This window comes from Zingiber officinale, chromosome 5A (genome assembly GCF_018446385.1).
Source record: "Zingiber officinale cultivar Zhangliang chromosome 5A, Zo_v1.1, whole genome shotgun sequence".
Taxonomy (NCBI): domain Eukaryota; kingdom Viridiplantae; phylum Streptophyta; class Magnoliopsida; order Zingiberales; family Zingiberaceae; genus Zingiber; species Zingiber officinale.
The window spans coordinates 143,635,981-143,663,655 of record NC_055994.1 but is presented as its reverse complement, the minus strand read 5'-3'; the positions used below and the strand labels follow the sequence as shown (position 1 = coordinate 143,663,655).

General features: G+C 36.2%; 1 protein-coding gene across 2 annotated transcripts; it reads right to left on the bottom strand.

The window, feature by feature from the left end:
- Positions 1-2,109: 2,109 nt before the first annotated feature.
- On the bottom strand, positions 2,110-27,675 carry LOC121982196 (copper-transporting ATPase PAA2, chloroplastic-like). 2 transcript variants are annotated; one of them, XM_042535153.1, is made up of 17 exons: positions 26,960-27,675; positions 20,351-20,428; positions 20,045-20,142; positions 19,900-19,953; positions 19,093-19,179; positions 18,676-18,840; positions 17,085-17,195; positions 13,910-13,978; positions 13,726-13,835; positions 13,372-13,477; positions 8,219-8,285; positions 7,365-7,444; positions 6,781-7,235; positions 3,461-3,629; positions 3,172-3,303; positions 2,651-2,801; positions 2,110-2,561 (listed from the first exon to the last, which is right to left on the bottom strand). In XM_042535153.1, the coding sequence occupies exons 1-17, from the start codon at positions 27,555-27,557 to the stop codon at positions 2,470-2,472; spliced, it is 2,622 nt and encodes an 873-aa protein (XP_042391087.1). In that variant the 5' UTR covers positions 27,558-27,675; the 3' UTR covers positions 2,110-2,469. The 2 variants fall into 2 exon arrangements, with proteins under 2 accessions (XP_042391087.1, XP_042391088.1); XM_042535154.1 differs by lacking the exon at positions 17,085-17,195.

Sequence of the window (27,675 nt, the reverse complement as noted above, 5' to 3'; positions counted from 1 at the left end):
TCGGCGTGTTCGTAAGGTGGACGAAGCCTATCAATCTGTCGGTGGATGAGACCCCAGAAAACCGGCTAATATGAACTCCTTCTGGGTGGAGAAACCTCGCCACAATCTCTCTTGCAACAGCAATAATGGAGTACAACCAATAGAGAAAGAAAACAAGAACAATATAAATGTAAAAACACTTTGCTTTCCTTCTCGTCGACTGGAGTTCGATGAAGCAGCAACTTCACGATGTCAACAGCAGCTGATCACCCAGTCGAGGGAAGCTCACACGAAGCTTCAGGAATAGGGAGCTCAGCAAAGCTCAGATCGTAAGAGTGAGGAATAAGAACATTGTTTCGAGAGAGATTTATTTCTTCTCCTGTAGCAGCCTTATATCCTGCACCTGCGAAGAAGACAAAGAGCAACACAGAAATCTAGCCGTTGTGTCGCAACGGCTAGGCCTGGACCGATCAGGCTCCAACCTAATCGGTCTGGGAGTCTCCTGATCGGTTTGTGGACCGATCAGGCCCTAGGCTGATCGGTCCCCAGACCGATCTCCATACTTGTTCTCGTTTCTGATCGCTTCCTGATCGGTCTGTGGACCGATCAGTAGGCTTCCTGATCGGTCTGATCAGTAGGATTCCTGACCTCTGTTTGGTTACTGATCGGTCACCAGACCGATCAGATAAACCTGAGTATCACTGGATCGGTCTGCTGACCGATCCAATGCCCATGTGGATTTAGAGCTTCTCATCCCTAAATCCTAAGGTCTTCCTGGTCTTGAGAACGAGCTACCGAGCCCTCTCTGACCTAGTCCGGAGAACGAGCTACCGAGCCCTCTCCGACTTCCTCATCCGGTCCAGAGAACGAGCTACCGAGCCCTCTCTGACTTTATCCAGTCCAGAGAACGAGCTACCGAGCCCTCTCTGACTTCCCATGCCAAGCTTCCATACTTGGACTTTTCCCCGTGCTAAGCTCCCTGCTTGGTCTTTTCCCGTGCCAAGCTCCCTGCTTGGACTTTTCCGTGCCAAGTCTCCATACTTGGACTTTTCCGTGTCAAGTCTCCATACTTGGGCTTTTCCCGTGCCAAGCTCCCTGCTTGGACTTTTCCGTGCCAAGTCTCCATACTTGGACTTTTCCGTGCCAAGTCTCCATACTTGGACTTTTCCCGTGCCAAGTCTCCATACTTCGACTTTTCCCGTGCCAAGTCTCCATACTTGGACTTTTCCCGAATCAGGTCAACTCAAGTCGGGTCAACCAGGTCAACCTTGACCAAAGGTTGCACCCACACTCCCAAGTTCCTATTCTTGTCAAACATCAAAATACAACTTCTCTATTCTTGTCAAACATCAAAATATACCTCGAGTCAGGTCAACTCGAGTCGGATCAACCAGGTCAACCTTAACATAAGGTTGCACCAACAAGCATATCTTAATTCTGAATGCATATGGTCATGGTTGATTTAGGAACTCACATTTGGAAATATTTCACGATGAGTTCTCTATTTTTCATCTCCATACATCGAGAATAGAGACTTAGTCTTTCTCAGATACTTTAGAATATTCTTGACTGATAACTTAATGACCATTACTAGATTTCATATCCTCAATGCATATGAGATATTAATCATCATACATATCTATCCAATAGTCAAAGCATATGGAATTAGACTCATCCTTTCTCTCTTATAGTGTTCTTTAGGACGGGAATGTGCACTTGGATACAAATTCTATGCAACATTGGAAGAAATCTACCCTTAGATTCTTTCATACTAAATCATTTTAATGCCAACCTTATCATAGATCCTTTGTAAAGAACTTCATTGAGAGCAATTTCTAAACTTCAACTTTAGAATGTCAACCGCAATAAACAAAATATCATCTATATAATCGAGTTATATTCGAATGGTAGATTATCATAAGAGAACAGTGATCGAATTCCCAAAGGAACAATCTATTGGAGAATAAAATCTCTTCCATCTAAAGAGATGTCGTTCGATCATGATAATTTACCTCCCTTCCAAATACACAATCAATAGCTGAATACAACCATTATTTTTAGAAGTAGAAAACTTCTTTTGCATTATATCTAGAATACATATGGGTTTTTCTTTATATCTATAAGTTGTGATTAGAATAAATAAGTGATACTTGGTCATTATCACTTATGTTAATCAATATCTTTGTCTATAATTTGTCTCAGTAATCTTGGAACAACATTTATTTACAGAGAATATGACATTACCACATACATGAACTCCACAAGGTTACGTAGCAAGTAGAAATACATGATGAATTCCATAGTACAACAGATACTTTGAACAGAATAGTTTATAATATTATAAGCTGATTCTTGCACAACCCTACCAATCAATCACCCGCAATAGATGTACTTAGCAACTCCGTTAGATATCCTCTATGATTGGACCCAGACAAAAATCTGTTGTAAATATTATGTGCACTGAGAAGAATATTTTCCGACATTTCCTCTTTAGCAATTGTCTTTCTTAGAGGATGATCCATGTAGCTGCAGCAGCAACGAATTGCTAACAACGAAAATTGAGCTCAATGCCATCAATCCTCCTGTAATATTGTTTTTAAAAAGAAAATTGACATCATTTATGATTTTTGATGGATCCTGGAGTACTATTCAATCTATGAACGTGACTTACCAGACAGAGAAGGTGTCATGGCAAAATCATATTTCGGGAGCAAAACCCCTGCAGCAATGGGGATGGCGACTACATTGTATGCCACTGCCCATGCCAAATTCTGGTGAACTTTTGCCATTGTTGCTTTGGCTAGTGATATAGCGTCAACTATCTATCAAATATCATCAGAGTTCTATCAGTAGGATGGATTTACAGCCACAAATAGAAAGTTAACAAACATGATAACTCATCATTATCTAGTCATGTTACTCCCAATGGTTTGATTTATACATTTTACACTGGCGGTCAAAACCTAAGGTAATCCTTAATCATCCGGATCATTATATATGTCATCTATTCAAGGATAGAGGAAATCTATTATTTGCTTATTGGAATAAGTAGTGGATCGGACCATAGCGAGAGTGAATAAAGTAATGTTCTTTTGTGTTTTCTGATCTGTCATTTAGAAATAAATCATGAGTTTAGGGCTCAAACATTTTTGCAAATGGATGATTAATGAATAGTATTGGTAGATCTTATACCTGTGAAAGCCTGTTGCCTAAAAGAATAACTGATGCAGCATTAGAGGCGGCATTGTCTTTAGATTCTATTTGCAATGCAACTCCCACATCAGCCAGCGCTAAAGAAGGTGCATCATTTATACCATCACCAACCTTAAATTCACGACATTAGTTAAAGATTAATCATTCTCTAAATAAAGCAAAACATATCAGCTGTGGTGGAACAGGAATCTTTGTCCTGATTAGTCTCATTATCATTATCGAATCAATTCAGATTATAGAGTATTAAGATGCTATTATGAATTTTTACCATAGCAACACGATGTCCTTCAGCTTTCAAATTAGATATAATGTTAGATTTTTGCTGGGGAGTCAAGCTTGCATGTGTGTTTTCAATTCCGACCATCTTGCCAACGCTCCTCACTGCCTCTTCCCTGTCCCCAGAAACAAGGACTGACCTTATTCCCATTTCCTGCAGCCTTTGATCACACAGAATAATTTTAAAATCTAAAAGAATAATACCTTCAAAGGAGTTGCAAGAGGATCACAAATGACTAAACAAGTGGTGATCAGAGTTAATTACAATGAGCGCAAGAAAGAGAATGTTGCAAAATAGAAATTATTGAGACTGTTAAAAAGTAATAGAAGGCCTTCAGCCTCAGAAAGTCAAAATGCAGGCAAAAAAGTGGAAAATAGAAGATTTTTTTTAATATAGGCAAAAGTTTTAAAAAATGAATATTCTATTGCATATTATTAAGAAAGAATTACAAGGAAATACTATAAAAATATTTGTATATACACATTTGTACACACACACACACACACACACACACACACACACATGGAAATCCTAAACGTGGAAAACCTGACACATTGTCTAAGAGAGGACTAGAGCACCTTGCTCTTTAAAATAGCACTAATAAGCTCCTAAAACCCTACGAATTAACCTCTATAAAAAAATGAACAACATAAGTATAAGAGAGCCGACAAACCTTCCTGCTCTGCCCACAGAAAGATGAGCAAAAAAGAGAAAGCAAGGTCAGCTCTAGAACTTGAGATCTTGAAAGATCTTGAACCCTTGATGGTTCCAAACTCAATGAAATTTGTGGCACTTGTGAAAAGAATGAGCAATGAATTTTATGGAGAATTATGTCCTAAACTAGATCTACAAAACATATATATCATGGTCCAACATCCACCTCTAAAAATTAGGTGTCATGCTTCTAATCAACTAAAAAAGGTAGTCCAATGAACTTGTCTAGTTGACTTATCCAATCAACTGTGTAGTTGATTGGATGAAATCCAATCGAATGCATAGTTGATTGGATTCTAGGCATTGACATTTCATTCAATTAATTGCCTAGTTGACTTAGTTCAACCAGAAACATTCTATTTCTTGAAACCATGAGACAAGTAGACTGAGTTAACTTCCACTTGACCATGCTATCTACTTGACTAGCACACATTAGGACAACTTGCTTAGTTGGCATATGATCCCTAGGTCACGTTAAGGTTTGGTACCTGAGCATTGGTAAGGAAACTACTAATAAAACACCGATGACTCCAACTAACTGTAGGTAGTTAATGATACTCCAAAACATGTCCATGCGAGTAATCAATCAATGAAATTATTAAGTTACTAGATTTGTACATAAGTATACATGACATAGCTCCGAGTAACCAAGCACTTGACCTAGGGTATCATATGTCTATGCATGCTCTATCCTTTACAACATTCACAAACTAGTAGTGCAATCATGGCCTAAGCATATAAGTTAACTTTGGTTTTGAAGTTTGGGCAAAAGTTCAAGATAAGATATATTATGAATTAATAGCACAGAACAACTAACTGATGACATAGTAAGCTGAAGAATTGATCAAGATCTAAGTGAACCAGACGTGATCTAGTGGACTATGTTAAAATTTTGGTTTAGTCGACTGAAAGGCAGTTGAGTCGAGTTGAATTAGTTAATTGACCGGTGACAAAGACTGAGTTGACCAAGCCAAGGCAATTCAAAAACAATACAAGAAACAAGAACAAGTGTTTCATCTACAAAAAGATTTGCAATTCTCATCTCACCATTGCAATTCCTTTTAGTTTTTGCAGTTTTTTGATTTATTATTCTGGTTGTTTTTCTCGTTTCGATTTTAAGGTTAAGCATCATATCCTTGCCATCTTTTTACTTATTTCTGCTATAAGAAGTTTTGCAAAAGGTTTCGCTAGCTTTGTAAGTTTTTGAAAAGGAGAAAATATAGTGTATTTTCGTAGGACGACTCACCTTACAAGTCCATAGGCTATTGAATTGGAACCAGGGGTTTTAAAACCATGTCAATACTGTGTTTTCTTTTCTCTTTTCTTACTGCACTCAATTTTCTTACATAGCTCTAACTTTTCTAACTTATATTTTCGTTGTGCTGAAAACTAAACGAGATACTTCACATTTCCACTATGTTTACAAGTTTAAAAGCATTTCTCATTTCCACTATGCAAACTTTTCAAAATCATTATATAGTTTCCATTGTGTTTTCAAAATTTGTAGTATTTAATTTCCGCCGAACTTAGAACAACATACGATAGATTGGGAGAAGTGAAAAGCGCTTAATGGAACTAGAGGAAAGATGGATATCTCAACTCAACTCTTTGTTGAAAGTAGCAAACCTAGAAAAAGATGGTTTCCCTATTTAGATCTTCATTGTAGATGGAAAGCACAGCTCAATCCTTTGCTAGAAGTAGAAAATTGGGAATGAAATATTTGAGTTCTTCACTCGTAGAAGAGGATGTAGGAAAGAACAAAGAGCAAAAACAATGTTTGGAGATTCTAGAAGCAACCTAAGGTGGTCAAGGTAGAAGAGGATGAAGTTCAAGAGAAGGTAATGGAAGATCTAGTCAAATCTATGTTGATTGGACCTAGCCCTCCGCTAAAACAAGAATGGCAATGGAATGACGACAAGTTACATCACAAAGAAAGGCCAACATGGAGGAGATGGCAACAAATCAAACAGAACTCATTGAGGAATCAGGATGAAAATTGTTGCGTGATAATGAGAGAGAGAGAGAGAGAGCAGGACAGAGCTTCTGTTGCCCGAGGAAGAAGCACATCATATTATATCTTGCATAGAGGAGCTTGTAAAATTTCACATCAGCCCTTGCTAGTAAGAAAAATCATTTCTTGCGATTTTGCAAATATTAGAGAGAAGTTTTGGTTATAAAAACTCATGGATAGAAGTGGACTTATCTCACATCATGCAGTTGGAATTTGAAAATGTGTAGAGGATGTACTGGCATTTTTTGTTGATTGAGAAAGAAGAATAGTATCATAAGGGAGGGGAGACCCTTGTCATCACGCTTCAATGAAAATTTTTCATTTTATCCTCCAAATGTTTATGTTTTTTTTTAATTCCCCATGTAGTTTCTCCACTTTAATCAGCAACAAAAAATTTTAACCCTTAACCCTAAAATGAATCTTCTAATACCAAATTAAATTTAACTAATAAATATTTTCATATTATTCTAAAGGGATAAATACATATATACATAGGAGATAGGACTCAACAAGTACAACAAGAAAAACCCAACAAAAGTTGTGAATAAGCATCTTGTGATGTCAGTCAAAAGTTTAGGACACATACCTGCCAACCGTAATATTTGCATCTTGACGCAGAACATCAGCTACTACTATTGCCCCGATTATGCCTTCTCCTTCCTTCCCAACATAAACAACTGTTTTTGACTGATTTGATGATATTCCCATGTTCGATGATAGACATTCAACATACTTATCAAGATCCAATAATTCAGATTCAGTTGTTTTTTGCTGGAAACGTTCATGTACCCAATCAAGCCTACCAACTGCAACTAGAGAACCATCTACTTCTGCTAAGGAACCAAAACCAGGTTCTGTGAGTTGGCCACTAGTGCTAGGGATTCCTAAATTAAGCAACTCAGCTTTATCCAAAATAGCCATAGCAATTGGATGTGATGCTGTCTTCTCCACAGCAGCAGCTAACCGAAGGATCTCAGAGTCTTCATTAGTCAAGGAAGCAATAGCAATAACAACAGGCTTTCCATCTGTGAGTGTTCCAGTCTGCATATTTTAAAATGTTACAAAGAAATGCATATTAGTCACTAGAAGATACAATTCTGCAAAACCAGAAAGCCAAATGTTTCAGTGATTTATATCCAAGGACAAAAAAAAGATGAACCATGAAATTACCTTGTCAAATGCAATGACACTGATATCAGACAACCTTTCCAAAACATCACCACCTCTGATGAGAAGTCCTTTTCTAGCCCCTGCTCATGAAATTGATATTAAGGTTAACATATGTTCAAAAATTGACAAAGTCCACATTTTTTTTCTTTGATTTTTTGTTTAAAATAAAGGAATGAGAGCTCTACTTCTATTCGTGAAGGGTAAGTAGAGAATTTAGATGAGTATAAGGTTATAAAGTTCACACTGTGCAAGAGTTATAAAGACCTGCTATGAATGAAATATTGAACTTTCACTGGAATTTGGTAATACCTTTGACTAGCCAGATTCAGGTATTCCCTTTTAAATGGTTTACTTAAGGAAATAACAGAATCAGTTATTATAACAGCATTTGCATTAACATGTATAAATTGTGTGTGAATGAACATAAGATGGAAGACTTTAGCTTATATATTGGGATAATACCAATGTTTTTCATCATGCCATAATTTGAAAAGAGGTAACATCAAGTTATTGTCCTCTTAAATAAGTCTCTCTTCCTCATGCACTCATCTTATTATCCCTTCAAAGCCTGCTCCTTGCTATCCATTCTATACTCCAAACAGCAAGTGTAGACTAACACCAACACAATCACATGCATGCTTATGGATAATGCAAAGTTACAATGCAATAACATACATGCATATATCAATTCATGCTCAACCAAATGCTTGAAAATTGCATATGACGAACAAACATTAGTTCTGTCAATCTTATGATATAACCCACCAAAACTTTAAATAAGATCACCAGTTTCTTAATATCTATAGTTTATCCATGAGAAAAATATACTTAATCATAGAAGCTTAATATATTACCCAAAGAAGTGCCCACTAAGATGGCAGTTGGAGTAGCTAGTCCTAGCGCACAAGGGCATGAAACCACCTGGAAAACTACAGGACATTAGCAAAGCAAATACATGTATATCATACACATCATAATACACAATTAGAACAAGTTAACTGATAGTTTAAATTTACATTGAAGATAAAAGGAGAATTGTTATGGGCAGATGCCCATGTGAATATATAAGGGTAAAGGATATTATAATATTTCTTTTTCATTATAATACATATATAAAGGTCGGGTAGGGACTATCTAGATTTCATGATCAATAATAACTAATGGTTTGAAATCTCGTACTGTCGGTCGAAATGGTTGAAACGTATCGTTCTAATAAATTATTGAGAGATATTAAGTATTAAGACTCTTGTGTCACTATATCAATCATATCGACAAGTATTATTTCATGTTCACACTTAGTATCCATAGCATGTTAAAATTGAGATAATATTATTTGTTTTTACAGTTTGTTTCCATACAACAAAATGTCCAAATCATAACATTCCAAATGGAAAGTAAAGCTTAACTATATAGTTGTCTGATCTTTTTCTTCTTCATCTCTTTACTCCTTCCACCTTCAATTTATCACCAACACTATACATCAAATCATCGGCATGATATCCAAATAGTATCATTCCAATTAAAGATTGAAACACCAGCATAGCTCAAGATTTCAAACCCTATAATAATTTACCCTCAATGTGGTATTAGAGCCATCTTGATCCTCACCTTTATTTCCTCCTGACATTACAGCATAATCAACTGATCTCTCAAGTGTCAAACATCGTATCAAATTCTTCTATAAATGTGCCTTCTTCAATGCACCTATCTACATTATCCGCACCAAAGCTCCTAGGTACCTACCTCACCAATGTTAACTATATATCCACGCCAAAGCCCTCACATGTATGTCCCTATTGTCCATGTTGAATCTCCATGCACATGCATCTCTCAACTCCAACTGCCTTCTTCATCAATCGATTGCTTGTATGTCGGCATGTATATACCTAAGCTCCTATGTGTTTGTCCACATCGACATTCAATTTCTATAGGCATGTATCTCCCTACTCCAACGACCTTATCTAGCACCTGAGTCTTCTCTGATGGCCCTCTCTAGCAACAACTGACTCTTTTCTAGTGTCATTCTATGTGACTCTCGTGCCCCTTCACCCCTCTCCAGAGTTGAATTTGTGCACAATCATCACTTGCTTTCCAAATTCCCAATGTTGTCTCTAAAACATTTTGTGTCAACCCATCTAGTGAAGATCTTATCTAATTTACTAGATTATTAAATTATCTTCTATCACCTTTGATGTTATTTCCAATTTTACTCTGAATTTGAGATCAAGCAAGGTAATTGGTGTCAGCCATGAGTCTTGTAAGTTGTATTAATTGGATATACCTCTATTGTCTTCACTTCTCTTAGCTACACCTTCACATCTATAGTTTTGTCCACCCATAATTCAAAAAGTTGAAATAGATGCTTCATAATCTATTCAATATTCAAGTTACTGAATGTGAATTGTCTCAATTAGGTAAACATATTAGGGTCTCATTCAACAACAGTGGTCATAAACATGTTTTTGCAACCTTTATTTTAGTTTATGCATATGTTTAGGGGTTCAAGGAAGGTCAACTTTTCCTTTGGCTTTAGAAATTCTTTTAATAAAAAAGGCATGGTGTTTTCTAATTTATCATCTCTATCAAGTGTCTGTGTCTACGAAACATTAAAGAACACTTGTCTCACTTTTTTTAGTTATTTGATTCGAGTCATAGTATTCTTCATTAGTTCTCAACTCGACATATATCCTACACATGCATATCTTCTATATTTTTATAGTTTGCTATTATCAATGCAAATCTTCTCATCAAACACATGTCATCCTCTGCTTCTCACAAAAAAAAAAAATCTTCACTATTCTCTTTCCATAGTATGCAATAATCAATATATTATCTTCCACCATCAAACTTTGATGTACTTTCTTTGTTCACTTAATGTTCTTTAGTTGACTTTAGTTAGGTAAGTTATTTCTATGGTTGACAAGTGTGTTTTTGTCAATTATGATCGTCTATACAAAGATTAGACACATTAGTCATTATCATTCTTGATTTGATTTGTTTAAATCCATTCTTTTTTCCTTCTACACCATCTCTATCTGAGTTAGTGCGGGGAGTTCTTATTCCTACTTTATTATCATTTCCACCTCCACTCGTGGACATCTATCCACCCCTATTACTGCTAAACTATGACATGAGAACCTCCGTTGTAGTGTGTAGTTGACAATTGCAACTTAAAGACACTCCAGTAACTCCACAAGCCTCTCCCACTCTCTGATGGCTAATTGTCATCTTAGGTGGTTTAAAATTTCATTCTGTGTCGGGCGAAACAAGAGAAATTTACCGTTTCGCCCGTCATCTTGCTACCACGGGATCGCGAAAGGCACCGCGATCCCGTGGCGAACTTTGCAGGGTCACATAGGTTGCAGTGAACGACCTCCACGGAGTCATGGCTGGGACACACAGGTCACTTTGGGGATGCCCGCGAACATGCGGGTTGCGTCGGGGACCCCCGTGGCACGTGGGTCATGTCGAGGACACCCACGAGAATGCAGGTCACAGCAAGAATGCCCACGTGTACCGTAGCGATGAAAACTTAGGTGTATAATTAAACTTTAGGTTAATAATTTCAATCAACTCCTAGATATAAATAGTAAAATCTACACCAGCTTAACAAATTTTAACAAAACTATCTCATAATATATATATATATATATATATATATATATATATATATATATAATTTTGAAAATATATAATAAAAATTTTATTTATTTATTTATTTATCATATGGAACATAGTAATCCCGTATTTTTTTAAAATATATATATATATATATTTTATTTTTATATTTGTTTAATATTTATATTAATTTTTTTTATTTTTAATTAATATATTTTATATTTAAAAATATCAAAATCATCCTAGCACGGCACAATATGATACCAAAATTGTATTGTTCCGGTCATAAACCAAAACTCTGATACAACTCGAGATTTTAAACCATGATCTTAGTTCTCTCTTATAATGTGGGCATTCCCATTGCTTTTCACAAGGGTACTTTCTCATTTTATATCTTATACATCTTTATCACCCAACTACTTCACTTTGTATCCTCTTTATCCTCATAGACAATTCCATGAATGTTTGAGAATGAATTTAAGATCCAAGGTGGTGACAGTGATAGGCTATAATCGATGTAACATATCCTTTCCACTCAAATGACACATGGAAGCTACATTCTCTTCCTCTAAGGAAGTCCACCATGAGTTGTAGATGCATTTTCTCTAAAAGCTTACACTCTGTGGTATTTGTAAAGTTCCTCTAATTAAAAGGGGTACATTATGATGTTACCTTAATACATTCTCTCTAATGGTCAAGATCACTTTAGTTTATCTCTTCCTTTTACTAGTTGTTTTTCACTAGCCTCTTTATCATAACATCAAGAATGCTCTCCTTCATGGTGATCTTTTGAAGGAGGTCCATGCCTCTGAGAATGGTCAAACAACTAAAGAAGTCTTTGTTATTACTTAAGCATTCTTGAAGAGTTTGGTTTAGAAAAGTTTAGCTCAACCAGGGGTATTACAGATTAGTGTATGTTTTAGCTCATTTCATAGTCTAGAACACATTTTCCTTATTCTCTAAGTAGATAGTATCATCACTAGCAATGACTCCCATTTCACAATCTAGAAGACATTTTCTTTATTCTCTATTATATAGATAATATTATCATCTAGCAATGACTATATTTGAATTGCAAATTTGAAAGATTACCTCTAGGAACACTTCTAGCTAAATACTTAGGCAACATACTAAGGTTGCTCGCTTAGAATAAGGTATGTACATCTCACAACATAAGTAGGATATGCTCAAGGAGACATGCTAAGACTAAACCTTAGGTATTCCTATTTATCTCAGTGTTAGATTAGTACAAACACAGCGAGAGTCACTAACTGATCAGCAAAACACAAAAGGCTAGTAGGAAAATCAAACTATCTCATAATTACTACAGTCACCATTTCATTTGCGGTTAAGGTGATAAGCTAATTTCTAGAGAGCCTATGTCATGACCATTGGATAGTAGTTACAAGGATTCTATGTAACCCAAAAAGTGCTTCAAGAAAAGGTATCTGATTTCATATTGAGGTCATCTTGAGGTCGTGAGGTACTGGGATTCAGGGCAGACTCTCCTATTGATAGAGAATATCTAACATTTGGCTATTATGCTCTCTTAAAAGGGAAGTTTATTTCATCAAAGAGTAAGAAGCCAATAATAATGGCAGATCAAGTACAATAACAAAATATAGAGTCATGTACTTAGCAACATGTGAACGTATTTAGGTTAAGCATTTGATAATCAAGCTAAGATATGCCCCTGTACAACCAATGAATCTCGTCTTCCATGCGAGGACAAAAGATATAGAGATTGTCATTTAATCAAAAAGAAAAAGAATTGATTTAAGGAGATTATTAGTTCTATAATTAGTAAATTTATTGAACAAATCGTTAAGAGGGTCTAAAGTGGAATGCAACAAGCTGAGTTTCTAAAATGCATAGTTATGTAGTCAGCTTAAGTGGGAGTGTTATTGGTAGAAGGCTCATGCATATATATGTAAGGGCTACATGTAAGGAAGCAAGGACCTATTTGCAATATTCTTTATTATTCATAATACATATATAAAGGTAGAGGTTGAGGAATAATTTTCCCCTTAATAAGAATAACAAAATTTTATTAAATATAAGTGGTATTAAGCTAACTTGTGTGGTAATTAATAAGAATATAAAATATATAATTGGTTTATTTTCTCAAGCTTTTGGGGTAAATACTTAACAATTAACTTTAAAGAGGCTTAGTGTTCAAAACCTATATGGATATAAAATAAAAAAGCTCATAAATTCATGTGTTGGGTTTGGACTAATCACGTGAAGAATACACACCCACACATGATGGGGGAGAATTAAAAATATAAATAATAAATTGGTTTCTTTTCTAAGAGTTGATTTTGTGATAAGTGGTTGGTTAATTAACTTTAACAGCGACCAACACAACCTATTGTTTATAAATGATTACCAGCACATCCACAGAGAGCTTCAAACTCAAAAGCAATGGCTCAGCATCAGAACCAGCAATGTCATTAAGTAACACATCTGGAAAGATTTGTGTCCCAAAATAATACCTGAAATAAGTTCGGGGATAAATTGCTTCTTAGGGTTCTCTTAAAGGAAAAGAAGATGATGATGAATTAGTTTGACTAATCAGTTTTGACCTTAATCCATCTCAAAGAAGAAAGGATAAAGGCTAGCAAATACTTTTACTGAAAACTCAACTTGGACAAGGGACTAACCAGTTTTATTTATTATTTTCTTCATAGCCATGTATGTCTAAATAAATAAAGACATGATTTAAAATAAAATAAAAACTCACCAAAAAACAAAAGTTGCGGCAGATAACCCCATAACACTGTACACAAAAGGTCCAGCAATCAAATCAGCCAACCTTTGAATTGGTGCTTGTTGGGCTTGCGCTTCCTCAACCTGTGAAATTCACTGCATTTAGTTAACATGGAAACAAATCATTTGAGAAATCAAATGAATTATTCTATGCTTACCATGTGAACTATTTTAGAAATAGTTGACATAGCACCAGTTTTCACAGCTTTAACTTTTAAAGGTCCATCCTGCGGAATATTAGGTGTAGTACAAAAGAATTACAGCTGACATGCAGAAAGCTCTTCAGTGATAAGAAACAAACCGATGTAGTAATAAAATCCAGTAAAAGGAATCTCAAAGACAATGTCAGACAAGAATACAAATGAGAGAATTTCTCTCTTCAAGGCAAGCAAATGCAGACTGGTTTACCTACCCAATCTCATATGCCTGTTTGTTCATGTTTGCTCACCTGAGGTTGAACTTTTTGATGGTGCAATCATGCCCCAACTGGTCAAGCCCCAAGTGGTTGAGTTCGACCAATTTGATATTAGGGAGACTGTTAGTTTACTCACATCTAAGTGATTGAATACAGCCAAGTGGTTATTGTTTTGGTGTTTGGGTAAAACTTTTACACCTATATTTATATTGTTTACTAATAAAGTTTGTAAGGGTTATTGTAGGTACAAATCCCAAGTAGGTCAAAGTTGATAGAAGTCCAAGTAAGTCAAGCACTGAAATACTTGCAGATGGAACTCAAAGTGAATCAAAAGTGATCAGGTGGTTGGCAATTGAAAATCCAAGTCAAGGTTGACCCAATGACAAGAAGATAAGGAAAACCACGAGGTGAGTCCTCTTGGCAAAGAAGATCTGGAAGTGACGTTTCTTAGAAGAGAAAGAAGTTCCAGTAGCAAGACCTCTTCGCAGTTAGCTTCTAGTGAGTTCTGAGAATCAAGTGAACCTCTTTATTTTGAGATTCAGGTAGAACTTGACTTAGGCGAAGATTCATCCTTAGATTGGTTGCAGTCAATCGACTAGCATGTGAGTCAACTAAGGAGTTGATTGAGGCTGATATGCTTATGAACAGAATATTTATGTTCAGAGTGGAGACGAGCAAGATGAATTCAACTGGATCACTGATAGAAAGATCGTTGATCGAATAGAGGTAGGCTGCAGCTATTAGATGGGTTACATGATACAGTGGTTCAGTTCACTAGAAGTGAATTGAGTTGACTGAAATATCTATTGCCAGACAGAAGGTTAATGTAATTATAGAATCAATCAACTGGATAAAGAAAAAATTGACTGTAACAATGTTGGATTGGTATAAAGACAAGTGAAGCTATAGACTAATTCTTAAAGTATGGAACACAGTTAGGAGAAATGAACTATCTCACAATTATAAAATCGACATCTCATTTGCAGTTAGCATGATTAGTCAATTTTTAAAATCCCATCCCATAATTATCAGGAAGAAACTTTGAGAATCCTAAGGTCCCTCAAAATGTTCTAGGGAACCATCTCTTATTTGAAGATCGAGATTATCTTTAGGTTATAGGACACATTGATACAAGTTTTCCTAAGAATGACTATTCATATTATTCATATCAATTTATTCATTCATGTGGGAGACAACTGTAAGTACCCCAGGTAAATTTTGATGTGATCAACCGAGTTAAGTTAGGCTCTGCAATTTGATCCCTTATGTCTAAGTGTGCAGGGACTTAGGAACACAAGAAGTCGAGCAGAAGACACAGCTAGCGAAAAGGACGACATGAGAAACGAATCGACGGGTTCGATGCATCCGAGGAACGAGAAGCTGCGAAAGAGTACACCGGCAGACGAGAAGGACACACATAGCACTTCCGAGGGATGATAAGTCGAGGAGGAAGACTACTCGAGGAGAAGATCGGAGTTGGGTTCGGGTGAGCTCAAAGGTCGGAGAATCACCCAACCGACTGGACAAGTCAACTGCTAAGTTGACTTTGTCTAGGCGCCCGAATTCCAAACGCCCGGACTAGGCCGAAGCGCCCGGGACGTCTTGGCTAGATCATCGGGCCGTTGCAGCGAGGATCAGTATTGAAGTCCACGTTAGCAGACTCCAAGAGCCCAGACCGGGTCTAGGCTCTTGGGAAGCGATAACATCTAGAAAAGAAGTTGTGGAGTGGATCGAATCGACCCGGTCCAGGCGCTCGGATCGAGTCCAGCCCAAGAGGTCCCACATCAGCCAACGGCTGACTTCAACCAGTGAGCTATAAATAGAGCTTTGGTCCTCAAAGTTTAGTAGAACAAACTTTGTAATCTTTCTAGTTTCAATTTTGAACTTCTATACTTTCAACGCTATAAAAGGTTTCTCCGCCTTCAACAAAGGAACAAAGGAGATCTTTTTATTGGAGCTTTCACTGCTTTGGATTAGCAACCCCGATTGCAAACCAACTAACCAAGTAAACTTAGAGTCTTCTCTTACTTTACTTTTATACATATATTTTTATTTAATTAACCTGTGTTTATCCTTGCTAAGTTCGATAGCAAGAGAAGTACTAATTTTAATTGCAGGCTATTCACTCCCCTCTAGCCGGTCTACTGGGACCTACAACAATATAATGCTATAGAAGAGAAAGAAACAAATTATTATAGCTAAGTCAAGTGCAGAGGTGGAGTGCAAGGTGATGATCCTAGCAACATATGAACTTATGTAGCTAAACAATTAATATCTTAGTTAGGACATCCTTCTATCAAGCCAACTAAGCTCAACAATAACAATCAAGAAACCATGCATATAGCCTCTAATTCCATTTTCTATGACAGATCAAAACAATTGTCACAAGAAAATGTAACCTAATGATATTGTCACCTCAATTATCAAGTCTAATGATCAATTTTGTTGACTTGTTGACAAAATTCGTAAAAGGTTCTAAAATTGAGCATAACTATAAGCAACTAGGTTTCCATAATATATCTGAACTGCTTCCCAGGACCTAAATGTTAAAAAAAAAAAAAAAAAAAAGAGGGCAGCCCGGTCCACGAAGCTCTCGCCATGCGGGGTCCCGGGAAGGATCCATTGTACGCAGTCTTACCCTGCTTTTTGCAAGAGGCTGTTTCCAGGATTCAAACCCGTGACCTTTTGGTCACATGGCAACAACTTTACCGTTGCGCCAGGACCTAAATGTAAATACATTTATATTAAGGATCTATTTGGAATTCTTGCATTGGTAACAATTACAGATAAAGAGGAGATTACCTAGGATTATTAATCCTAATTTCCCCCATAACATTAATAAAACATCATCATTCTTATTTTAGGTTAAAACCATAGATAACTGGAGACCGATAGAGGGATATCAAGAATGAGCATACCCAGTTTACTGTTCCTGCAGAAACAAGGTGACCTTGCTCCTTGAGTACGGGAAGAGATTCACCTGTGAGCATGGATTCATCAACAACACTTCTGCCTCCAAGAACCTTCCCCTTCATTTGAACACATTTCAAAAAGTAAATACCAATTAGCAACAGATCTTGATTTTCTTAAGGTCAAAAAAGAAGCAATGAGATTCTCAGGGAGTGCTTGGTTGGAGGGAATGGAAATGAGGAATGGGAAAGGGATTGAAAGTTAGTGTTTGGAATGTTAATATTTGGAATGGGAATGGTGGGGCCCACGGATTCAAACCCCCAAATATGAGATTTGGCCATTACCAAGTAAAATGGGGGGAATGGGAATGGTGGGGTCCACGGATTCAAAACTCCTCATTCCCATTCTTACTTCAATGAATCCCATTCCTAATCCCATTTCCTTCCACAAACCAAGCACCCCCTCAATCATTTTTTCTGGGTGAATGGTACAAGATAGGCCTACAAGCATTCTGCAAGATATAGATAGTGTATCGTCTACCATAGAGAATAAAGATAAAATAACTATGAGTAATTTATTGGCAAATGAAGAAAATAGAGATGGAGATATATGAAGGCTTGGAAATGCTAAATCAAAAACCATTATTTCTTTCAAAATAATATATGCACCTCGTGTTCAAAGGTCCAGTCTTTTTATTTCTTGCACTTGAAGTTTCTGGACACGTGTAATCAAATATCTTTAACTTTTTATAATCAATTTGATCATTGTCAATGGAAAAAAGGAATGCTTTATTAAGTAGAATATATCTTCTGTGTTTCTTACAAGTAAATAGTTGGAGAGAAAACTGAGCCTCAACATCTGGCCCTAGGCAGTAGGCTGGACAGATTAATAGGGACAGAATGGCAAGCTTTGCAGTTTTATCTCATTGAAAGTACTTGTACCTAAGCTCTAAAGTACTCGTAGCAGGTTCAAACAAGCAAATATTATCTACAATTTAGAAGCGTAAATTATAAGTAACCTCAAGGTAGGTATTTGAACTAATTTTTCTCCCAACAGAATGCTTTCTGTTTTATGTGGTCAGTGGTTAATCAATATTAAAGGAAAGCATATTATTCTATATCTTATATAGTTCCAACGTGAGGATAATACATTATAACTGTGACAGGATTGAAAAAAAGCACGGCAATTCATTTCACTGGGATCCTTAGAGATGCTCTTATATAACTATTAAAATCTTCACTAATTAAATGACAATATGAATTAATCAAGTAAGCAAACAGTCTCCTAAGTTAGACATCATAATTGAGTTACAACTTTATAAACAATCGTATCAGCATTTAAGATAATTGCTGATAGCATCAGATATGACTGAAACATTACTCCATAAAGGAAGGTGGTAAGAAAGGATAAAGGATATACTGTAAATTTAAAAAAAAATTCAAGTGGACAAAAAAATTCCACAGTTGTTAAAATTTCTTGATTTTTAAGTGAACAGAAAGTAAAACAAGTAGGAAGACAAAACATGCAGATATGAGAACATTAAAGAACTTGCAAAAATAATGCATATATGAGAACTTGAAAAATGTATACTTAACATACATCAACAGGAATTGTTTCCCCAGGCAAAACAAGTACTGTGTCTCCAATGCGAACATCATCAGTTGGTATCTCAATGCTGATTGCATCTGCACTTAGGAAGCCCGGAGATGAAGAATTTTCTTCAGATGAGGTAATTAGCAAACGTGACTGAGAGGATATCAATGACTGCAAGAAAATTGGTGATACATGTTTAAGAACAACAATACCTTTTGCAAAATTAGATTTGTGTTTTCCCCTTTAACTTTTAGAACAATTGTCTGTTTTTTATGAAATGAAATTTAGTTTAGACAATAACTGATTCATTGATTTTTTTTCCAACTTACCTTGAGAGAAGCATAACTAAAAGAAATATCAAATGGTTGGACATAAGACCTTATTGTAAAGTACACAAGTATGTCATTATATAGTAAAGCTTACCATCAGTTCATTCATATCACTAGATGCTTTAAGTCTAGCCCTCTCTTCAAGAGAACGCCCAAGAAGTACAAAACCAAGAAGCATGACCTGCATGCTACAAGAAAAACTTCTTGAGTGAAAGATGCACACAAAGTACTTACTTTTAGCATCTTAACGTGTTTAGCAATGGCATATAGTGAATCATGTGAATAAAGATAAGATGGTGTGAGAGAATTATCTTTCAACAGATGGTCACAAACACTTTAGCTAATATAAAGAACAAGAAAAGCTCAGAAGATGCAGAAACTGATCCTTTAAATTATATCAAATGAAAAGTAGTTTCAAATCCAGAAATCACCCAACAAAAGTAAAACACAATGTTTTGGCAACATGAATTCAATAAAATCAAGAAGAGTATCTACTGCCTTAGCATGAAGCAGATACCATGATTTATTTCCAACATGATAGTAAAATACTCATTATAGGCCACGCAATGGAAAATCCATATTACATGGAAAATATCTATGGACTAAGCCAGTTGAGAACATTTAGGTTCATGGTGCCATGAAAGATTCAGGAGAGTACACTGTGTTTCTTATTAAAATTTTACAGAATGGTAATTTCACTAAAAGGCAAAGAGGAATATGGACATCTCAAAGAATCTAACCAGGGATAGGGGTGATTGCTAATTGAAATTTATACTTATGAATTTTGATGTCAGAGCAGTCCTATTGTTTCATTGAGAAACGAAGGTGATCCAACATCATAATATATCTTTCTTCTCAGTTTTCTTCCATAACACATATGAAGATTTAAAGTACAACTAACAGGTTCATCGAAGAAAGTTGCTTCCCATCCAAGCCCAGGGTTGATCACAGACATCTGCATTAGTCATAAAGAACACTTGAAATGAGAACAAAAATGAGGATTGGTTCTACTCTCAACTGCAAGATCAAGAAAAAAATATACGTACTGCACTAATCATAAAGGCAGCAACAGATCCAAAACCCACAAGGGAATTCATATTTGGTGATACATTTGCAAATGCTCTGAAACCATCCAAAAGCAAATCTACAGAAAAGTGTAACACTTAATTAAATACTAATCAGCATTAGATTGACACTTGACTGCATAACTGTGAACAGGATGATATCATCTTGACATTCAAGATCGAATTGATTATGTTAGAGAAGAGAGAGGTTTCAAGAAAAATAGCAAACTGTTATTGTCTTCCAAATTTTACATAACATAGATCCTAATGTGGACTAATTATAAGTACCTCTGCCAGGTCCAAGAAGTGATCCCAATGCAATGCCACCTTTCACATAAGAATTGTGCAATAAATCCCAAAAAAATCCTGCATCAGACAAGAATCATAGTTCAAAAGTCATCAATTCAAGAAAAAATGTCAGCTCATCCACTTTCTTTTCTCTCATATTCATACAAAAAAAAAAATTCAAAGTGGTGTGTGGGGACGGGAAAAACTGATATATCTGAGCCAAATCAAAACCTAAACAAATATTTTTTTTATTTCGGGTTTAGCTATGATTTTTAGGTTTTTGTATACACTAAAAAAAACTACCATCATATATACCATATTAATGAATCTAATATAATTAATCAATAGTAATATGGTTAATTTTTGAATAGTTGCATAGCCATGACATCCATTTCTTCCTCTATGGCTTTTGAGTTCTTTTTTTGCCTTCCATGATTCGATGATTTCATAAGATTGATTGATTCTTCCCTGTCTCAGTCTTTTGCATTTCATCCTTGCCTCTACTATCTCTCTTCTTGTTCCATCTTGATAACTAGACATCCTCTCCACATTTGACATCCCATCTAACCCACCTTCTTTCTTCCACAATCTTGCAAGTGTTCATCTCTTCTAGCATCCCTACTGCCTTATAAAATAACATGATATTGTTGTCTTTTTAGTTCCCACATTTGTTGTCCCTTCTTCCACGTTTGCAACACTAATCCACTCAGCATTTGGTTTCTCTTTTATATTTGTTTATATCCAATATCTTGTCCCTTCCATTGTTCCTAAAACTTTCATATAAGATGGTTAGCACCTTTGGTAAATAGCTCATAACGAGCATTTCACATTATTGACACTTTTATTTAGCTATAAGGGATACTTGATATTTAGTTAGAAAATTACTAACTAATTTCTCAATGAACTAAAATTAAATCATGTTAATTCTAGTTATTGTGAATCATAAGTTTTGCATTAAATTACACAGTTCTTGTATAATTTCTAGGAATTATAGATGTCTTTGTGGTCACAGGTAAAGTTGTTGTGCAACCTTGTGGTCATGGGTTCGAGTTGTGAAAACAACCTCTTACAATGCAAAGTAAGGCTGTGTGCGATAGACCCAATATGGTTTGACCTTCCCCAGGACCTATATTGATGGGAATTTCGTGCATCATGCTACCTTTTAATTGTAGATGTCTTTGTATAATTTTGATTCTATTGGTAAAGGTTTTATATAATTTGGTTTTTTATGAATTTTGTTTTATATTTTATTTTTGTGAAATTGCAGTAAAAATATGCAAGAGTTCGCGTTACAGGGTTGCGTTAGGTTGCCAGCCAGCGTCAAACTATGGCAAAATTTCATGAATGAATCCATTAAACTATTGTGCTAATGCTAGGTTGTTCCCCGAAAGGAACGCGTTGCAGGGTCCGACTGTAACGTCTCGGCAAGGACCGCTACATCTCCAGAACTCGGGTGTAGTGATAAATATGCAAGAGTTCGCGTTACAGGGTCCGACTGTAACGTCTCAGCAAGGACCGCTACATCTCCATGAGAACTTGGGTGTAGTGTTAAATAGGCAAGAGTTCTCACACCATAGGTTAGATAAGAACAAATATGATAGGAAAACTAATAATCTAAGATTTGGAACATGGAATATAGGAACTCTCACTGGTAAATCAATGGAGGTAGTAGATATGATGATTAGGAGAAAATTAATATTTTATGTGTACAAGAGACAAAATGGACAGGGGAGAAGGCAAAGATGATAGAGAACTCGGGTTTTAAGTTATGGTACACTGGAAAAAGTAAAACAAGAAATGGAGTGGGTATTATTGTAGATAGTTTGTTAAAGGATGAAGTTGTAGGAGTAGTTAGAAAAGGGGATAGAATTATAACTCTTAAGATAATAGTGGCGAAAGAAACTATGAACATAATTAGCATATATGCACTGCAAGTAGGATTAGATGAAGCTACCAAATTAAGGTTTTGGGAGGACTTAGATGAAATATTACAAAATATTCCACCAAATGAAAGGATTTTAATAGAAGGTGATCTAAATGGGCATATCGGAGTGAAAATGAGGAATATGAGAGAGTACATGGGGTTATGGGTTTGGAGCGAGAAATGAGGAAGGAAAACTATATTAGATTTTGCGATAGCATATGACCTTATATTAGCTAATACATTTTTAAGAAAAGAAGAACACTTAGTCACATTCAAAAGTGGGAATAATAAATCGTAAATTGACTTTCTTATGGTTAGGAAGAAGGATAGAAAGATTTGTAAAGATTGCAAGGTCATCCCGGAGAAAGCTTAACTACCCAACATAGGGTAGTAGTGTTGGATATACGCCTCAAACATAGTATCAATAGAAAGAAAATATATACAATTCCTAGAATTAAGTGGTGGAAGTTAAAGGATGGGAAGCAACATATATTTAAAGAGAAGGTAGAAGTACAAGCATTAGGTGAAATATACGATGACTCTAATACAACATGGGATAAGATGGTATCAAAGTTGAAAATAGTAGCTAAGAGTGTCCTCGGTGAGTCAAAGGGGCATGCACCGCTAAGTAAAGAATCTTGGTGGTGGAATGAGAAAGTACAAGAGAAAGTGAAGGAAAAACGAATAGCTTATAAGGAATTATATATTTGTAAGAACGAGGAAAATTTAAAAAAATATACAATAGCCAAGAAAGAAGCTAAGAAAGTAGTGAGTGAAGCAAAAAATGAAACTTTTGAACGGTTATATCAAAAATTGGATACAAAAGAAGGGGAAAAAGATATCTATAGAATAGCTAAAGTGAGAGAAAGAAAAACAAGAGATCTTAGCCAAATAAAATGTATTAAAGATGAATGTAATAGGGTATTAGTAAGTAATGGAGAAATAAAAGAGCGATGGAAGAGGTATTTTCATCAACTTTCTAATGAAGGTTTAGGAGACCAACTTAACTTAGGTAATTTAATTAGGCCAAATGAGTATCGAAATTTTAATTTTTATCGTAGAATTCAAACTTGAAGTAAAACAAGCTTTAAATGAGATGACAATGGAAAAGCCGTTGGACCAAATGATATTCCGATAGAGGTATGGGAAACAAGGTATTGAATGGCTTACAAAATTATTTAACATGATATTGAATACGAAAAAAAATACTCGATCGATGGAGGATAAGTACTCTAGTTCCCTTATAAGAATAAGGGAGACGTATAAAATTATACAAACTATAGGGGCGTTAAACTAATGAGTCATACCATAAAACTTTAGGGAAAAGTAATAGAAAAAGATTAAGGAAGGAGACCATGGTGACCAAAATTAATTTTGGTTCATACCTGGAAGGTCGACAATAGAAGCTATACATCTTCTTAGACAATTAATTGAAAAATATCGAGAGCAAAAACAAGATCTACACATGGTATTCATTGACTTAGAAAAGGCGTATGATAGAGTCCCAAGAAAAATTATATGGAGAATTTTAGAAAAGAGAGGTGTTAGCGTAACATATATTGAACTAATTAAGGATATGTATGAGGATTGTGGACCGAAAGACTAGAGTGAATAGGCGAATCGATTTCATAGGGTTACATCAAGGATCACTAAGTCCCTATCTTTTACATTAATTATGGACGAACTCACTGCACGCATTCAAGACATTACTGTAGTGCGTGTTGTTTCAGATGATATTATTTCGGTAGATGAGACACGTGAAGGAGTAAATGCTAAGCTAGAATCTTGGAGGGAAACACTAGAAGGGAAAGGTTTTAAGCTAGTAGATTAAAGACGGAATATATGGAATTTAAGTTTAGTAATATTAGAAGTAATGAAACAATTGTTAAGATAGGAGAGGACGAGTTGCCCAGAACCGAGAAATTTAAATATTTAGGATCATTTTTACAAAATGATGGAGGGATTGAGAGAGATGTCTTACATAGAATACAAGCAGGATGGGTGAAATGGAGGGGAGCGTCGGGTGTTTTATGTGACCGTAAAGTACCTCTTAAACTTAAAGGTAAGTTCTATAAAATCGCAGTTAGACCTGCTATGTTATATGGAGTTGAATGTTGGGCTATGACTCGAGCACATGAGCAGAGGATGAGAGTTGAAGATGTTAAGGTGGATGTGTGGACATACGAGGATGGACAAAATAAGAAATGAGAGCATTAGAGAGAAAGTAGGAGTTGCATCTATTGAGGAAAAATTCAGAGAGACACGTTTAAGATGGTACGGACATGTACTTAGACGACCAATAAATGCTCCAGTTAGGCGATGTGAAACTATGATAAACATGCATATAAAACGAGGAAGAGGAAGACCAAAAAAAGACTTGGTTAGCAACAATAAAACAAGATAAAATTTATTTAAATATAGATGATGATATAATAGGAGATAGAGCTCAATGGCGTAAAAGGATTCATACAGCCGACCCCACTTAGTGGGAAAAGGCTTGGTTGTTGTTGTTGTTGTTGTTGCAGTAAAAATAAATATAAGAAACCTAATTCTTTGAATTTTGTTTATTAAAAATTGCATTATCTGAAAACTTATAACTTATTCTTTATAAAATAATATACTTTTCTAATAAAACGCCTAATTACTCATTTTTTCTAAAGAGAGTTATCTAAAAAAAAGACCAAATAGACTTTTATGAAAAGTAGCTAATAATATCCTATAATTTATGAAATATTTTTAGCCTATACATGATTACAAATTAATTGTCTTCTCACACTTCCCTCAAGATGGTGAATAAATGTTTATTTATCCCAGCTTAGATATAAAACTTTAAAACAATGAGCTACTTAACATTTTAGTAAGTTTATATGTAATTTGTCAATGTGTAGGTATTATGTGGTATAATTAACCCGCTCTCTAGTTTCTCCTTAATGATGTGTCTATCAATTTCAATATGCTTTGCTTAATCATATTGTATCGGATTGTGAGCTATACTTAATCATCAACTTATTATCACAATAAAGTCTCATTTTGGTCATCTCACCTTCAAGTCTTCTAAGATATCTTTAACCAAAGAAGTTCACACACATGTTTGTCCATTACTCGGAATTCTACCTCTGCACTAGACCATGCTACCACATGTTGTTTCTTGCTACACCACATCATAAAGTTACCACCAAGAAGGGTGCAATATCCTAAGGTTTGACCTCCTATCAGCCATTGACCCAACTTCATAAGCATCTATATATGCTTCTAGCACCTTCATTTCTAAAGAGAATACCCTTTCTTGATATTCCTTTGAGATACTTTAATAGGAGCCTTGGCGCAACGGTAAAGTTGTTGTCATGTGACCTGGAGGTCATAGGTTTGAGTCTCGAAAACAGAGTCTTACAAAACAGTTTAAGGCTACGTACAATAGCCCCTTCCCCGAGACCCCGGGAGCTTTGTACACCGGTCTGCCCTTTTATACTTTAATACTAAGTGAGCTACTTGCAAATGAGTTTTTTTGGATTATGCATGAATTAATCACAATTACTAGAGGTAGATCCGCTACCTCAACTCCCCCTAGAGTCAGTCCCACGGATATGAAGGGAGACTAATGCAAGTACACAGACGTTGGACGCATGGTGGGGTGAATAGCGAGACATTACTCCCACAAAGATTCGACCCCTAGCTATTACGCTAGAACTGTCATACGCCAACCATCTGCGCTACGCCTTAGGGGCAATTAATCACAATTACTAGTATGCTATGTAGATTGTGTATGAGACAAATAAATAAATTTTCCTACCAGCCTTTAATATATTTCCTTATCTATTGAGGCATCTTTTTCTACAATTCCGAGTCTAAGATTTGGGTCTATTGGAGTACTTGCTATCTTGTCTATCACTGTTATACTAAGAGTGTTGTGACTTTCTAAAGAAGAATGTTTAATAAACAATGTATGATCCCCTTGATTTTGTCTATACCCCTTGGCAATCATAACTCTCACAAATCATACATGTGGTAATTGCTTAAGCAATTATAAGGCTTTCACATAGTATGAACTTCCAAATTATTTTCATATCTTGGTGGGACCTCCATATAAATTTTCGCCTCTAGTTTTTGTGCATAAATGCATTCTCAAAATCAAACTCGTTCTCTTGGTTTGGATTTTTAGACTCACATTAGTCCAGTGACAACCATCTTCTTCTCAAATATGTCATGTCAAATCTCACATTTTCAATAAGAGAGTTGGATTTTCATACACAGGTTCAAGTTCAGACATAGGTTTGATATGAACTTAGATATTGACTTACACATTAGAAGCTAGTCGAGCAAGAAACCCTCCTCCTTAACATGCTAATTCAAGTTATTGTGAATCATGAGTTTTGCATTTAATTACATAGTTATTGTATAATTTCTAGAAATTGTAGATGTCTTGCTATAGATTTGATTCTACTGGTAGAGTTTTTAAATAATTTGGCTTCTTATGAATTTTGTTTTATATTTTATTTTTGTGAAATTGCAGTAGAACTAATCCGGGTCAATTTATTTTTTAAAATTTGAGCTGAACCAACCCGGATCAATCCTAGTGGAAGCCACATATTGTAGTATTTCAGCTGAAATATATGAACAAACTTCCTAAATTCAACATGCGAAGCAAAAAGGATGTGAATTCTCCATAATTACGAAGAATTCCTCACCGTGAGCCACATGAATCCCAAAAGAGTGCAAAAGATGCGAAGCGTGACTTCCACAGCACAGCGCCACCAGCGTCCAAGCGAACACAACACGATTGCGGCTCGCAGCAAGCAATTTTTCCTTCTTCTCCGACATGTCCTTCCACTTGGCCACGTTCTCTCGTACCCCCAACCCCAACCTTCTCCGTTTCGACGGGAAACCGCACTGGGTCAATATGCCGGCCAGATGCTCGGCGGTCAGATCCGGTTCTCCGCCACCAGACCTGAGCCGGACCGCAGCCGTCTCGGTCAACATATTGACCACGGCGGACTCAACCCGGTCATCCGCGGACAGCAATGAGCGGACTCGGGCGGCGCAGCCACCGCACATCATCCCTCCGACCTCGAGCAATACCGAGGATGACGTCTTGATCTGCAAATCTTGGTGGAACTCGCCGGAAGTGGCGGCGTCGATCCCGATGGCATTGAGGCGGAGAGGGCCTTGGGCGTAGGACCACCGGAGGAGGCGGAGGTGGGGCGGAGGTGTCCTGAGGCCACGGACGGGGCCGAGCAGGAGCTTAGAGTTGGGATCTACAGTGAGTCGAAGGAGGGCTGCGGCCATGGAGATAGAGTGAAGAGGCGTAATGGGAGGTTGGAAGGGGAAGATAAATGGAAGGAAGAGTGGCGATGGAACGAATTCGAAAGGAGGCTACATCAACATTGGGAGTCGATGTCCGTTG

Bases quoted from the DNA above. Each gene is read 5' to 3' on its own strand.
- LOC121982196 (XM_042535153.1), bottom strand. From the start codon at position 27,557: ATGGCCGCAGCCCTCCTTCGACTCACTGTAGATCCCAACTCTAAGCTC. The intron at 20,143-20,350 runs GTACTTATAATT...ACTTTTCTGTAG, and splicing joins ACTTCTTGGACCTGGCAGAG to ATTTGCTTTTGGATGGTTTC. The intron at 2,562-2,650 runs GTAAGTCACGTT...ACAATATTACAG, and splicing joins CATGACACCTTCTCTGTCTG to GAGGATTGATGGCATTGAGC.